The 14,440-nt window shown below is 39.2% G+C and overlaps 1 protein-coding gene and 1 long non-coding RNA gene across 2 annotated transcripts; both read right to left on the bottom strand.

Moving 5' to 3' along the window:
- Window positions 1-6,004: 6,004 nt before the first annotated feature.
- On the bottom strand, window positions 6,005-8,830 carry LOC133293826 (uncharacterized). Its single transcript, XR_009749120.1, has 4 exons — window positions 8,354-8,830; window positions 8,156-8,269; window positions 6,849-6,912; window positions 6,005-6,179 (listed from the first exon to the last, which is right to left on the bottom strand). It is a non-coding gene; the product is annotated as an uncharacterized LOC133293826 (long non-coding RNA).
- Window positions 8,831-13,208: 4,378 nt separating this feature from the next.
- LOC133293824 (uncharacterized) lies at window positions 13,209-14,209 on the bottom strand. The gene is made up of 2 exons (XM_061492424.1): window positions 14,078-14,209; window positions 13,209-14,013 (listed from the first exon to the last, which is right to left on the bottom strand). Exons 1-2 carry the CDS (start codon window positions 14,162-14,164, stop codon window positions 13,213-13,215), a joined length of 888 nt encoding a protein of 295 aa, XP_061348408.1. The 5' UTR covers window positions 14,165-14,209; the 3' UTR covers window positions 13,209-13,212.
- Between the last annotated feature and the right edge of the window lie 231 nt (window positions 14,210-14,440).

Here is a 14,440-nt window from a genome sequence, read left to right as displayed (position 1 = left end):
TTTTTTTGATAGGGACATTCGAAGGTAAAGCTGGAAGGAATGGTTTCACTGATTGCACTGCCTCATTCGGTGAATTATGTTCCACAACCGAAATTGGCTTAGGAAAAAATTTCTTGGTAGGAGGGGTGTAAGAACCCGCACCGTTAATTAAGGAAATTAATTAAATAAATGTGAGAATTAGGAAATAATTCCATAATTGACCCTAATAATTATTATGAGGCTTAAATATTTATGGTAAGTGAGTAATAATACTGAAAGTCGCTTTTCCGACGAAAAGTGCAGATACCGGTTCTACTACTCGGTATAAATGCGCACCGATGAAGTATCCCGGAAAATTATAATAAGTGCATGAATATTCCTAGAATAATATATAGGACTGGTAAAACAAGTTTGAAGTCAAAATAATGAGAATTGATGTCAGAACTAATACTGTCAGTGTCAAAACGCGTACTGAAAAAGTGTTGCGAAAAATTAATATAAAAATATGACAAATCCTAGAAAAATGGCTAGGTTCAGAATCCCAAATTTGAGATTAAAATGCTAAGCGTAGCTATTAACGCTAATATTGCGCGATTAACTTAAGCTCGCCTATACATACAAAGGGCACACACTTCTAGGTCAGATTTTGAGGCCTTCCTACGTGACATTCTGAGTCTCCTTGGCTGCCACCTTCTTCTCCATTGCAAGGTTGGAGCTTTTCTTCATTTTAAGCCAAAGACTCCACCTTTCCTTCTTGAAAACCCTTCTCCATCCTTGTGTGAGCTTGTAGCAAGCTTGGGGGGAGGGGGGAGAGTGTTCTTGGGAGCTCTTGATTCTGTTTTCTGAGTGTGTGTAGGTTGCCTCCTTGGTTGTGGGAGTGTGAGTGCTTTCCACCTCTATTGGAGCTTAAAGAACCAATCTTTTGAGGAAAAGAACTTACCTTTGAGTAGTGATTTTCCTGCATCACTAAGGCAGAGGCTTGGGGCACTTCATTGATCATCAAAGGCTCTTCTTTTCCTGAGTTCAAGGACCCCATAGGTATACCTTGAAATTTCTCTTTGAAATTTCATGAAAATAGCTTGTTTGTGTTACGAAATGAGATAACTTTAATCATTCAAGCTTAGGGTTGTTAATCTAGGGTTAATAAGTATTAATGAACATCTGTTTTAGGTCAAAACTGAACCTTGGATCATTGGGAGCCATTTTCACTTCGGTTTATGCAGAAAAATTCTGCAGAAACTGTTCTGCCCGCGTGGTAATCGATTACCTTTTGTTGGTAATCGGTTACCATGTGCAGTAATCGATTACCATGTTTTTAGTAATCGGTTACCATGTGCAGTAATCGATTATCATGTTTTTGGTAATCGGTTACCTAGTTCAGTAATCGATTACCATGTGCTTGGTAATCGATTACCACCTGTGAAAATGACCAGAAACCAGTTTTATGCGTGGGAAAGTCCCCTTTTGGGCATGATGGCCTAGGAAGTTGGTGTTACTGTTGGGAAACAGTGATACCTTTAATTGAGGGACTTAATGCTTGATGATTATGAACTAGAAAAGATGTAATCGAATAAGGAAATATTGTCATAATAAAATGAACCTTTAAAGTATGGTTATTGACGATATTTCTGATATAAACAGATTGTGATTGTACTGTTTGTGGGCATTGAGCTCGTGTGAGCTTGGCTTGGATAGTTAGCTTGCGAGGTAAGCTTTCGTGTCCTCGGTTTAGCCATTGTTTGTTCCACCATGTCCAATAGGGGGATGGTTATATGCGTGATGTGTTTTCATGTACTGCTTATTTGAAATGCTATGTAGCTGTTAAGTGCAATTGCTTATAATATGTATGTGGTGTTTCGCCTAGACAAGAGGCCATGGGGTGGTCCTGTGGGCGGGTACAGCATGGGCGTGTACCGTGTGGGTAATAGACGTATTCCTTTACTTCTCTGATCATTAGAATAGTTATAACACACATGACATGATTATCTGCTGCATAGTGGTTTTGGAACTTATATTGTTAAACTGCTTTTGAACTTATATTGCACATGTAAGTGAGCTTGGGGTGGAAGATCCTTGAGGACCCATCGTCTTACTGAGATTTCTTTTTAGAGATCTCACCCCACGTTTAGGGCACATATTTCAGGTCCAGGTAATGCGGGGGTTGAGACCTTTAGCGGCAGGAGGCCAAAGCTTAGCTGATTTATTTGCTGTTATGCTGATTATGTTGGATGCTGGATTATGTCTGTTGTTATTTTGCTATTAGCCTTATGAGTACGATGATTATTGTTGAGACTATGTTGGGCTTGTTGCCTTATTTGGTGAGCATGGGGATTGTCCATGCCACGTTGACTTGACTGTATGTTTTTAGTTGTTTCAAGTTGTATAATTGTACTAGGATTATGTCCGGACTACGTGATGTAGATCCGTGACTTAGATACTCCGTTATTTATATATTGAGGTATTTCAGTTAGCTGTATTTTGCAATTTACATACAGGCGATGTTTTTATGAAAATGATTAAGTAATCAACTTGGCTAAGTATAATGACGTCATAATTGAAAAGTAAAAGTTATTCCGCATATTTTAATTAAGCGTGGCTTAATACGATGACATGTTAACAAACCGGGTTAACAAGGGGTCAAGGACGAACGTAGCTCTATGAAATGGGCTTCATAAGTGATGGCTAATTGCATAGCCTGATGCAGGGTTGTGGGTCTATGTGATTGTATAGCTCTTCTGAATTCTGGTTGTAATCCAGAAACGAAAAAACACATTAACACTTAATGCATGTTTAAGATCTTCCCAATTCTGAATTGTTCCTCCGCTAAAAAGCCACTGGAACCACGGACCTGCCACACCCTCTATCTTCATGCCTGCCAACTGGACCTTGAGGGGCTCAGGTATTTGCTGCAAACCGAAATACAACTCCATCCTAAAAATCCAACTGGTTGGATCCTTCCCATCAAAAGAGGGAAAATCCATTTTTACTGACTTCATCACGTTTCTGGAATCATTTGGATCGAATCGAAATTGATTGGATCCTAGAGATTCATTGTTGACTCGCGGTGGAACGTTCTCACCCCCTCGATTCTCCGCTCCCACCACCGCTGCATGGATCTGTTGCAGTTGAACGGTGATTCTCGTGAGCTGGGTTTGATGGTCATCGAAACGTTGTTGAATCTCCTCCAAACTATGGTCCACCCGTGCTTGAAAGGAACCCAATTCTTCTGCTAACTTTTGGATTCTCATCTTCGATCTTCAAGTTTGATGGAGAATGAAAGCACCAATGATAAGAGTTTGTACCACTACTAAATAAATATGAATTAGGGACGAATTTTAGGGATGAAAAATATTCCATCTCTAATTGAAATGGAATTAGAGACAAAAAAACAATCTGTCCCTATTTGGGACAGAATTAGCAATGAAATAAGTTTTGTTTCTAATAGGGACGAATTTTGAGATGGAAAAATATTCCGTCCCTATTTGGGACGAACTTGGGGACGGAATACTGTAAATTTATATAATTTGTCCCTAATTCCGTCCCTTGCATAGGATTTGAAATGGGCAGGAGAAAGACACATGGATTAAGGATGACGTTTTTGCTAACATGAAAGAAATATGGTCTTCAGATGAATGGCAAAAAAAGTCTCAAAAAAACAAGCAAAATAGAGCTTGTTTTGAAGGAGCTTCCCATGTTGGAGGCTCCATTACATTTAGTGAGCACAAAAAAAGATTGGTAACTAATTTAAATTTTAAGTTTCAATAATTATAAACAATTATTCAATGTTTCTGTCATGTTTCATTGGATGAATTTTTGTATTGCAGATGGAAGACCCTGCAATAGATCCAAATTCAGTAGATTGGTTGCTATATGAGATGATGCATATAGTTAAAAAGGATGGTTCGTGGACTTCCCAGAGATCAAAGGAAGTTGCTGTAATTTTCTTTCCGTTACCTATAAAGTTATGGACATTGTTGACTTTAGTCACCTTTAGTATACTTGATAATAGTATTAAATGTGTGTCTACTTAAAATTATGATATGATTAAATTTTGCCTTATAAAGCAAATTTGGTTTCAGACTTGTAATCTTTGTAAGGTTCATTAAGTGATGTTGATAACTTGATTATGTTCGTTTAGTTGCTACCTTGAAAGCAACGTAAATACGTTCATTTGTAATTTATAGTTATCATAATGCATGATATTACTTGGTAATTTGCATAGATATGTTGGCAGAAAGTTATAGGTATGTTGCTACCTTTTATTGGAACACCCTTTTTTGAAATATCTATATGTTTATAGAATTGCCACATGTATTGATGACTAGTGTAATTTGTTTATTTTCAGGATAAATTCTTTGAGCGGAGGAATGAACATGATATGGTGATTGGAAATGATGCATCTACTGGCCAATCTGATAATGAATTATTCCTGCAGACGGTTGGAGGTATGAGCAAAAAGGGCCGCATTTTTGGTTTAGGTTCAGAGGCGAGTAAATACAAGGCTTCACAGAAGTCTGCTAGTTCGTCTCAAGGAGTCTCTGCAAATGAGTATAATCGTATGAAAGACCTAGTGACAGCCATTTCCACCCAAAATCAAGAATTGCACACAGAGATGGCTGTTATGAAAGAGCAGTTGAAGACTTTGATGGCTCATGTCTCTATGCCCACTGCTACACCTCCTGCTCGTGAGGCACACAATGAGGTTCAAGTTGGTGATGATGCGGAAGATGATGTCTATGATGCTGAGTTACATGAAGATAATTGATAGTTATTTTATGATCTTTAAATATATTTTGTGATGTTATAAAAAAAAAAAATATTTTGTGAACAATACTTATTAGTTGATTTTGTAGTTTGATACATTTGTTATTTTTGCTTTTATGATACTTTTTATCATTAAGACTTTTTAGCTATTTCATTATGACTATGATGGCTTGTATGGTTATAATTGTTATAAGTTGCAAACTAGCTTTGATTGGTTATATAACTTTGATGATTTATATTATCATGATTATTAGGTATAAATTTAGTTAAAAAAATTCGAAATATTTTATTAAATATATTTTGAAAGTAGGGATGTAAATAGGGACGGAAAAATTTTGTTCCTAATATTTTGAAAGTACGGATAACAATAGGGAGGGACAAAATCCGTCCCTAACAGGGACGGACAAAAGTTTTGTCCCTACTAGGACGGACAAAATCCGTCCCTAATAGGGACGCACAAAAATTTCATCCCTAATAGGGACAGAAAAAATCTGTCCCTAATAGGGACGCATAAAATCCTTCCCTAATTCTGTCTCTATTAGGGACGGATTCCTACCTTTTACAACTCTCCATTGTTGACAATATTAGGGATGAAAAACACATGTCAGGGACGGATTTTACTCCGTCCCTATTAGGGATGGAACTAAAGTTACATCCCAAAATGTAACACCCTCCCTTGTAGGCCTCCAAGAGAGTTGTTTGCTAAGCGGATTATAGTTCTTTAATCATATATTAAGGACTGAAAAATTATTTTTAAAAGGCCAATTAAAAACTTATAATTGAAATCGGGTTCCTTACAAAAATCAGAGTACGCAAAATTTCTTAACTTACTAAAAATATAAATTTCCTGACAGACCTTGCTGTCTTTAAAAATTCGTATAAAATCCATTTCAACGATTCAAAAAAATATTCTTTGTAGTCTAGAAACTAGACATCTGGGGCTTTACGTTCATATAAAATAATAGTGATTTGAAATTCAGTTGCCCCTCGAAACATAACTCGCAAAATAAGGGGTAAAACAGTGACAATATCACAAACGTCCTGGCTGGTAAAATTCATAATAAATCGAGCTTTCAGAATTTCTTTGAAAGGTTTATATGAAATGAAACTAGACACCTGGGGCTACGCGTGCATATAAATTATAGGAAAATCGGAGGTCCGTAGCCCCAGCACGCTAACTTGCAAAGTGCTCGCAAAACAGTTTACACTTAGCTTTCAAAACATCAGAATTCAATTTTCGTAAAACGTTTCTAAAATCCGTTTCCAAGATACTTGCTGGTCATAAAATCATAATGCAATAATAAAATCATAATTCACAGTAATATAAGCTTCTCAATTTCATACAGTCATCCATAAAATTAATACAATCACAGTAACATGCCCAACAGTAGAAACCAACAGCAAATATCCAAGTCCTCATACGCTTTTGCGTCCTCCTGCCATTATATAAAAATAGCAGCCCCAAAGGGGTGAGAGAAATCCCAGTAGTGTGGCAACAAAACCAATAATGCAACAGTATTAAACTAGACACAAAATTATAAACAGTCGCTTCAAACATGAAATCCTTTTCATCATATATCCTTTTCATCATATATCATATTGCGTATATAACGCCTTCATCACGCTCATAGCACTGTCGTGCGCGTGCCATCACAGTGGAAATTCCATGCACGACACCATCATTTGGGGAATTACACTGTGGCCTATGCGGACTGACGCCAACTGTCCCAGTACCCTGATATCAAGGGATGCCTATATGATGCGTGCTCAATCACATGGTCCTATATATATAACTATTCTAAGACTCAAGAATAACATGAATTTGGTACATGCTATGCTGTCACACACAAACAGAAAGACAAGTGCGGTATGATGTACGGTGCATGCATATATCATCATTTCATAACATATACTTCATGTACATTGGATGCCATACTGCCAAGCCATTCTTTCTTTTCATAACAGAATTTCCATAATCATAACATTTCCATAGGCAGAATAATTTCATCATTTATGGCAGAATAATCATAAGGCACATGTGAGCAACAATTCACAATTCATACACTAGTCAATAGTCACATCAGGTAATATCGCCTAACACATACCTTGTGTGCCCAAATATAAATCAAACAACAGCGAACTCAGTCCACATTCAAGGTTTATGCGCACCTAATCAAGTGCAAACCAGTCAGAATTTTATTCAATTTTTCTATCATTCATATGCCATTTCTATGCCTTCCAAGTTCTTTCATTTTAATTGGTTTAACATGCTTTTTAGACTAACCAATTCCTAACTTCACATTAATGTACTGATTTATTAACAGTAATAAAATCCTAGGTCCCCACACATGCAGATTCGGTTTCTTAAGGAGAGGAGGTGGTAGTGATATTTTTGTCACACAACCATTTCTTCAAAACCTACGGTTGTATTAATTAGGGTTTTTAGACATGCTGCCCCATTGAATTTACAATAGGCAAGGCTAGATGCAACACATAACCCAACACAACAGCCCAACACTTACACCAAAGAGCTATTTTCCAAGCTCACCCTTCGGTTTTCATGGTTCCTAACTTAGATTCCATTTCTGACTCAGGTTTAGCTTTACCAATTGTTAACTAAATTAACACTTCTTAGGCATACAATTTCGGCTTTGAGCAGCAGCAACTAGGAGTTTATTATTTAGTCATTCATCTACCCTTTTCTACAAAGGCCCAAGGGCGCTAGGATAATCCAAAAGCAATGCTGTCTTCGTTTGTCATAACACCTGCTAAGCCTAATTACTCTTCTTAATTCAAGGCCAGTTCCAAATCCCACGATGAGTCATACTTCTAGTGCGCAAAAGTTTCAGTTTTCAGACTTGCACATATTAGGACCGTGGCTGTTCAAGGGAGCAGAATTAATAAAATAAAACAACACAAGGCTACTCCTTAACACACTTGCAAGCTAAGAACGGCCGGAAACTAGGGGCACACATTTTACTTATTCACCAACTAATTCCTACAAAGCTCAAGTGGGATTAAACAAGGTCTAAAACTGGCGGACCATACAGTTTTAATGCAGTCAAATTTTAACCAAATATTCCAATTCAAGGCTGGTCTAGCACCATAGGGAGGCCATGGTTCAAGTCTACAAATTTATTTTTAAGCTTACAAGCATCCAATCTTAATGTGGTCCTAAGGGATCAGACTTAAAAGGAGAGGAATAACCAAAATATCATCTTCTCTTACATGAAGGTGGGAACCAAAACATTAAAACAGGGAATAAAATGGCAACACCATTATTCTTCTAAATCATTAATATAAACCGAGCAGTGAGGGAGTAAAAATAGCAACAACAAAAAATTTGTCTCCCATGAGTCCCATGCCAGCCGAAACAATGAGGAAGGGGAAAAGAAACTTGAAGCTCACTTACCAATTCCCATACGCACCAATGCCCACAACCAACAGAGAGCAGCCCCATTACTTTTCCTATATTCTAAAGGTTTGAATCCAGTTACATGCAAGGGAAAGGATGGCTCTGGTACGGCTGGTACAAAAACATGCAACGAAAAGAAGAGTACACTTCAGGCCAATCGAGTAGAAGGGGCAAGAAATGAGATGTACGACCTACCTCCTTGTGTGTGGTGTCCAGCCGAACAAGAACAAAAGAAAGACCAGATAGTTCCCCCTTGTTCGAAAGCTCACGGCCCAGCCATGAAGAGGAATGAAACTTGAAAGTTGGAAGATGAATCTGCCCCTAGTGGAGGTCACGGTTTTAGGGGACGATGAGGATAGGGTAGTGTTTCTGATTTTTCTTTGTTAAAATGAGACACAACCGATTTGTCTCTTTTTGTTCTCTACCTCACGCCTAGAGAGATGGTGAGGATGATGACCAGCTTTCTCTTTTTCTTTCACGGTTCAGGGAAATGTGAGTGAATCAATTTGAGCCATCAATTCCTTGTTCAAAAAAAATATTCAGCCGTGACACAGCTTGGAGAACAAAAAGCTTCCCTTAGCTTAGATGCCGAACATGCAAGAGGAGAGGGGAGATTTTGTTTGACACATGCTCAATATTCATTGGCTAGTTGGGTTTGGAGGATAAGACATGAAATCAGAATTGTTTACTCCATCTTATGCGCATGAAGGGATAAAAGGAACAAGTGGTTGATTCTAGACCAAATATAGGCTAACACGTAGGTTTTGTTTGGGATAAGATAAATAATCATGTGGAGAAAGTATTTGGGGCTTGGGCCGTGGCCCTTAATGGGAATGAGTTCAAACTATATAAGTCGCATTGTTCTCCTATTTTGAGAATTAACCCTTGCCTTGTTATTTTATGTACCTCCAATGGTTATCTAAAGGTTTTTTATGTAATAAAATTACTCGCATACCTTTAATGAGTAATCATATAATTCTAAGTAGAGTTATGCCTTCTATGTGTTATAACTAAATTATCCCCATACTTATAATTAGAATTTCTCATGCATAAAATAGGTACTCACCTTCCATGGTAATACCAATAATTCCCTAATTTAATGTAACTTTGTCCTAAAGCAAACATTTATATAATCCGAAGGCAAGTACTCTACCACATTCCTAATTGCAATTTAACTAAATTCTTAATTAGACGGGATGTTACACAAAACATTAGCGAGGAACGATTTAGGGACGAAAATTGTTCCGTCTCAAATTCCGTCTCTAAATAATTTAGGGACGAATTTATGGCTTTTAGGGACAGAATTTGTCCGTCCCTAATACCAGTTTTTTTAGTAGTGTACCCTTAACAGAGGAAGAGAAACCGAATAACAAACAAGAAACTTTTTTTTTCTCAATGAATCGTATCAGTTACAATAGCTGTCATTTTATTACAAGGATAGCAAGACATGAATGTCCAAACAATGCCACGTCACGTTTTTAATGACTATATCAATGGCTACAATATTATTCCCTTAACCTTCTACTCCCTTCTAATACACTCACTGTAACTCTTTTATACAATTGTAGGCAAAAAAATTAAAATATTGTATTTAAATAAAATAATTACGCATTTAATGTTGTTTCGTAAAAAATTACACATCTACTGCACAATGTGACACCAGTTTTGGGCGTCACATGTGACGCCCCATTGGGGCGTCTTATCCATGGGAGAGACGCCCCAATGGGGCATCACATGTGACGCCCAAAACTGGCGTCACATGTGTGCTCTATATATTTCCTCACCCCCTCCATTCAATTCACACCTCTTCTCTCACTCTTCATATCTCTCTTCTCCACCAACATTCCTTTATCTTTAATTTAGTATTTGAATTTTAGTTGTAATTCTATTTAAAAATGAGTTCAAATCCTGATTCTGTTCGTGTTGTGTTATATTACAATGGTAGGAAGGTAGAAGGTCGACGAGGTGTCATATTCGAAGGTGAAAAAAGGCCGACACGTATCCAACGCAACACAACCATTGGCGAATTGCATCAGAGAGTTCGGCAGAAGTTAAGTCTTCAAGACAACCAATGTATCACTGAGATCACGACAATGGTGTGGCAAGGTGATAAATACATTAGTTTGAAAGTGCTTGACGATGAAGACTTGGAGATGACAATGGAAGAATTTTGCAACCAGTCAAGGACAGATTTTCTAGAGTTGTATGTCGACATCGTTGCAACGGAGAATGCTCGCATACCGGTGAGGTCAGTTTATTTAAATTCTCCCCGTCTTCCAGCTTCTCCTGCCGCTCATGCGTCTCCAGTTGGTATCTTTTCTGAGGGAGATGAAAATGATCCGACTTGGGAAATGCACGACGAAGATGACGATGAAAATATGGCAATGGAAGAACATCTTCTGGCGGAGGATGCTAGTGCTTCAGAAGGAGATGAATCTCGTGAGATGGGTGCGTCTGAAATTCCAATATTCCATCAACCAGTCGTCGCGCAAATGCCGCAGTTGAATGACGTTGCGTCTGCTCCGTTTGGTATTCCACAAGAAGGTAATTGTTCCCATTTGTATACTGCGTGAATAAATAACTGATTTAATGTTGCCTGAATTAGTAGTAAGTTCGTATTAAAAAATTATAACCCGCAATTGCAGGTGACACAGATGTTATTCCTTTTTGGGAAGGAATTCCGCATTATTCTTACATTGATTGGAGTTATCAGAGCGAACAAGAATCATGTACTGATGGTTCGGTGTCTGGATCGGCTTCAATACAAGGTCCGTGGCAACTGGGTGACATGTTATTTGTCAATCAAGAATTTGCGACAAAAAAAGATGTCCAAATGGCACTTAAGCACAACCTTATTAGGGAGCATCAAGAAGCCATTGTAATTGAGAGCACGCCTGCAAAGTTGTCCATGAAATGTTGTGCGTACGATCAAGGTTGTCCGTGGCGCGTAAGGGCGATCAAACCGGTGTTTCGTGAAAATTGGAAAATAACGAGATGGGGTGGAAAACACGAATGTGTGAATGAGCACATTTCCCAGGGTCATAGACAGCTTGATGCGGACGTTATTGCAGATCTCGTGATAGGTACCTTTTTGTATTTTAAATGTGTGATTGACCACAAATGTGTAATTAAATTCGTTCGATGTTATCGAGGCACTGATATCCTCTTCAATGCAGGGATGATAAAGTCTGAACCATCTGTGTCAATCTCTTTGGTGCAAGAAAGGATAACTGCTAAATATGGCTTTCAAGTTTCGTACAGAAAGGCGTGGTATGCGAAGCAGAAAGCGATGGCAATTCTGTACGGTGATTGGGAGGAATCGTATGCTTTTTTACCAAGGTGGTGCGAATACATGCTTCGCTTTTCTCCAGGTTCATTTCATCATATACAAACTAATGATCTTTATGCCGAGCAGAGCTTAGTTTCTGGAAAAAAGATTTTTCATCGCATTTTTTGGACGTTTAGACAGTGTTGTGAGGCGTTCAAATTTGCCAAACCCGTCATCCAAATTGATGGAACACATTTATATGGAAAGTACAAAGGGAAGTTGTTGGTGGTCACAACCCAAGATGGTAATAATGAATGTTTACCGATCGCATTTGCCATCGTAGAAGGCGAAACTTTGGAAGCATGGGATTATTTTCTCGTTAATATTCGTGCTCATTTGACTACGATGTCAAACATATGTTTAATATCCGATCGGCATCGAAGCATAATATCTGCTGTGGAAAATAACCCTACTTGGCAGCCGCCAAATGCGTATCACGTATTCTGTATTCGTCATATTGCAAGCAACTTCAATCAAAAGTTTCGAAATGAAGATTTGAAGCGGATGTTAAAGAATTTAGGTATACTCATTGACTGAATGCTTAATTATTTCTTTCCATTATGACTGTCAATTTATGTTTAATTCGTTTATGTCCAATTTGTGCAGGTTATACTCCAGCAATGGTTGATTTTGAAAGGAATCTTGCGAGTTTCCGTGAAAGTAGTCCTCAAATTGCTGAGTGGATAGATGCGATTCCTAAGGAAAAGTGGTCGCGTGCCTACGATATTGAAGGACGGAGGTACGGTCATATGACAACAAATTTGGCTGAATCTGTCAATAGGGTTTTGAAGGGGGCCAGAAATATGCCTATAACAACATTGGTTAAGCATACATATAGCAGATTGGTTGCATATTTTGTTGAGAGAGGAACAAATGCTCTTGCACAACTTCAATCAGCTCATCATCACTCCAAACATGTTGTTGAATTGGTCAAGAAGAACCAGGTAGATGCAACAGGCCACCACGTTCGTGCATACAATGTTGAACATACTGTATTCGAGGTTGACGCAGGTTGGGAACGTTCATATTCTGTCAACCTCCCACAGAGATACTGTCAGTGTGGAAAGTTTAAGGCCTTTAAGTATCCATGTAGTCACGATGTTGCTGCTGCGTTAAGTGTTAGGCAGAGTGCGTTCACTTACGTTGACGACGTCTTCTTGATAAATAACTTGGTCGAGGCTTATTCTTTTCCGTGGGAGCCAATCGGAAACGAGGAAGCAATACCTGAAATTAGTGGTGCAAAGATTATTCCTGATTGTACTATGTTGCGTGCAAAAGGTCGTCCAAAGTCAACTCGCATCCGCAACGAGATGGATGAAGTTGAGACAAGCCAGAGCCGTATCAGGTGTGGACTTTGCAAGGAACGCGGCCATAATCGTTGGCGATGTCCAAGTCGTGGGAGAAACGAATGATTTGCATATTATGTTCATATTGTTGCTGTTGGTTATGTTATTGCATGAATTGTAATGTCCGTTATGTTGGACTTTTTACTTTCCGTTTATGTATGTTTTTAAGCTTGAATTATTAATTAGCTGATGCTGTTAGTTACCGTAATATAAATCCGCAAAGAACGATAACCAAAACATAGTGAATAGTCCAAATAATATAATAATGTAGCGTCCACAATATAACAACATGCTACACTCATATGACATATACAAAAGAACAAAATAATAACAATATGAAACAGTCCACAACATAATGAATAAACAAAATGTCAATGAAACTAGGACCACGGTGGCCATGGCCTATGTCGTGCATCCCTATCTGGTAGTATACGTCTGTCCCAGACTGGGTCACCCTGATGGTCCTGTGGAGGTGGAGTGTGGAAGTCATCCATCGCCGCACGGATGAAATCATCTGATGGTCCTGCACTGCTGCCCGGCACATCAAAAGGGGTGTGTCCCTGACTGTGAGAATCCGTGGCTAGAGTCTCCCCACTGTCATGGCTCTCTGCAACAAGGCCTACAGAGCGATACAACTCCATCGTGTCCTCTGCAGACCAAAAGGGGTAATCGGCATCAAGTCCCTGTGAATAGGGCTGGAAATCAGGCTGTGAGGATGCCGGATCCGCTCCTGCCATAGCCATCGGACTAGCCTGGAAAACTGGCTCCTGCCCGCTCATGTAAGGGTGCTCAGACGCCGCCTGACTAGGACCTGCCGCATACTGCGATCCGTGATGATAAATCGGCTGTGACCCGTAAGTAGGACCAAATGCTGGAGGTCTAAACCATCCCTGAGTCTCGACCACTGGTCTAGGTGCTATAATCGGGACAGGCTCAGCAGCAACTCTCTCACGTGTACGTCCTAATCCCCGTCCCTCCCGTCTATTACGAGGAACATCCACGATCAACTGAGGATCAGGCTGAGTCTGCACGGGGGGTGCCTCAGGTCCAGGCTCATCAACTCGTGAACTCTCACGAAACATCCCAATAATTCGGCCTATCTCCTCGTGGATATACTGTAGTCCAAATCGAGGAAACTCCTCCGCCGTTGTTGCATGATACAGCATTTCAAGACCGTCAATCTGCATATTACGAAAAAATGTTAGTTGTAATTTGAAACAAATGTAAAATAAGTACAAAACTCACCATGCGCCCTATCTTTGCTGCCCTCCGTGATATGTAGCGCTTTCCCCTCTCTCTGAACCACTCCATGTACTCATGATTAGGTGACATCAAACCATATAATGGAGGTGGCAGTACAATATGCTGAATCCTAGTATTCCATCGATCAATGTGAGCCCTGAGCTTACGTCTCCAGTTCTCTTCAACCTTCCCCCGTAGAGTATGATCATGTATTCCTCTCAATTTTCTAGATTTTTCTGGGATGGGTTGATTAAGACCAAACTGTCGCATGCACCTATCCGGTTGACATGCCTCAACTGTGTGGAAGTAGATAATAGGTGTGGGAGCTAGCCACAGATACTGCTGCTCTGGAGTCACGTCAAGCCA

The sequence above is a fragment of the Gastrolobium bilobum genome, unplaced genomic scaffold (assembly GCF_033153095.1).
Source record: "Gastrolobium bilobum isolate Gb01-03AN ecotype WA unplaced genomic scaffold, APGP_CSIRO_Gbil_v1 utg64045, whole genome shotgun sequence".
NCBI lineage: Eukaryota > Viridiplantae > Streptophyta > Magnoliopsida > Fabales > Fabaceae > Gastrolobium > Gastrolobium bilobum.
The sequence above is the reverse complement of the archived record's forward strand: the minus strand, read 5'-3'. Positions and strand labels throughout refer to the sequence as shown.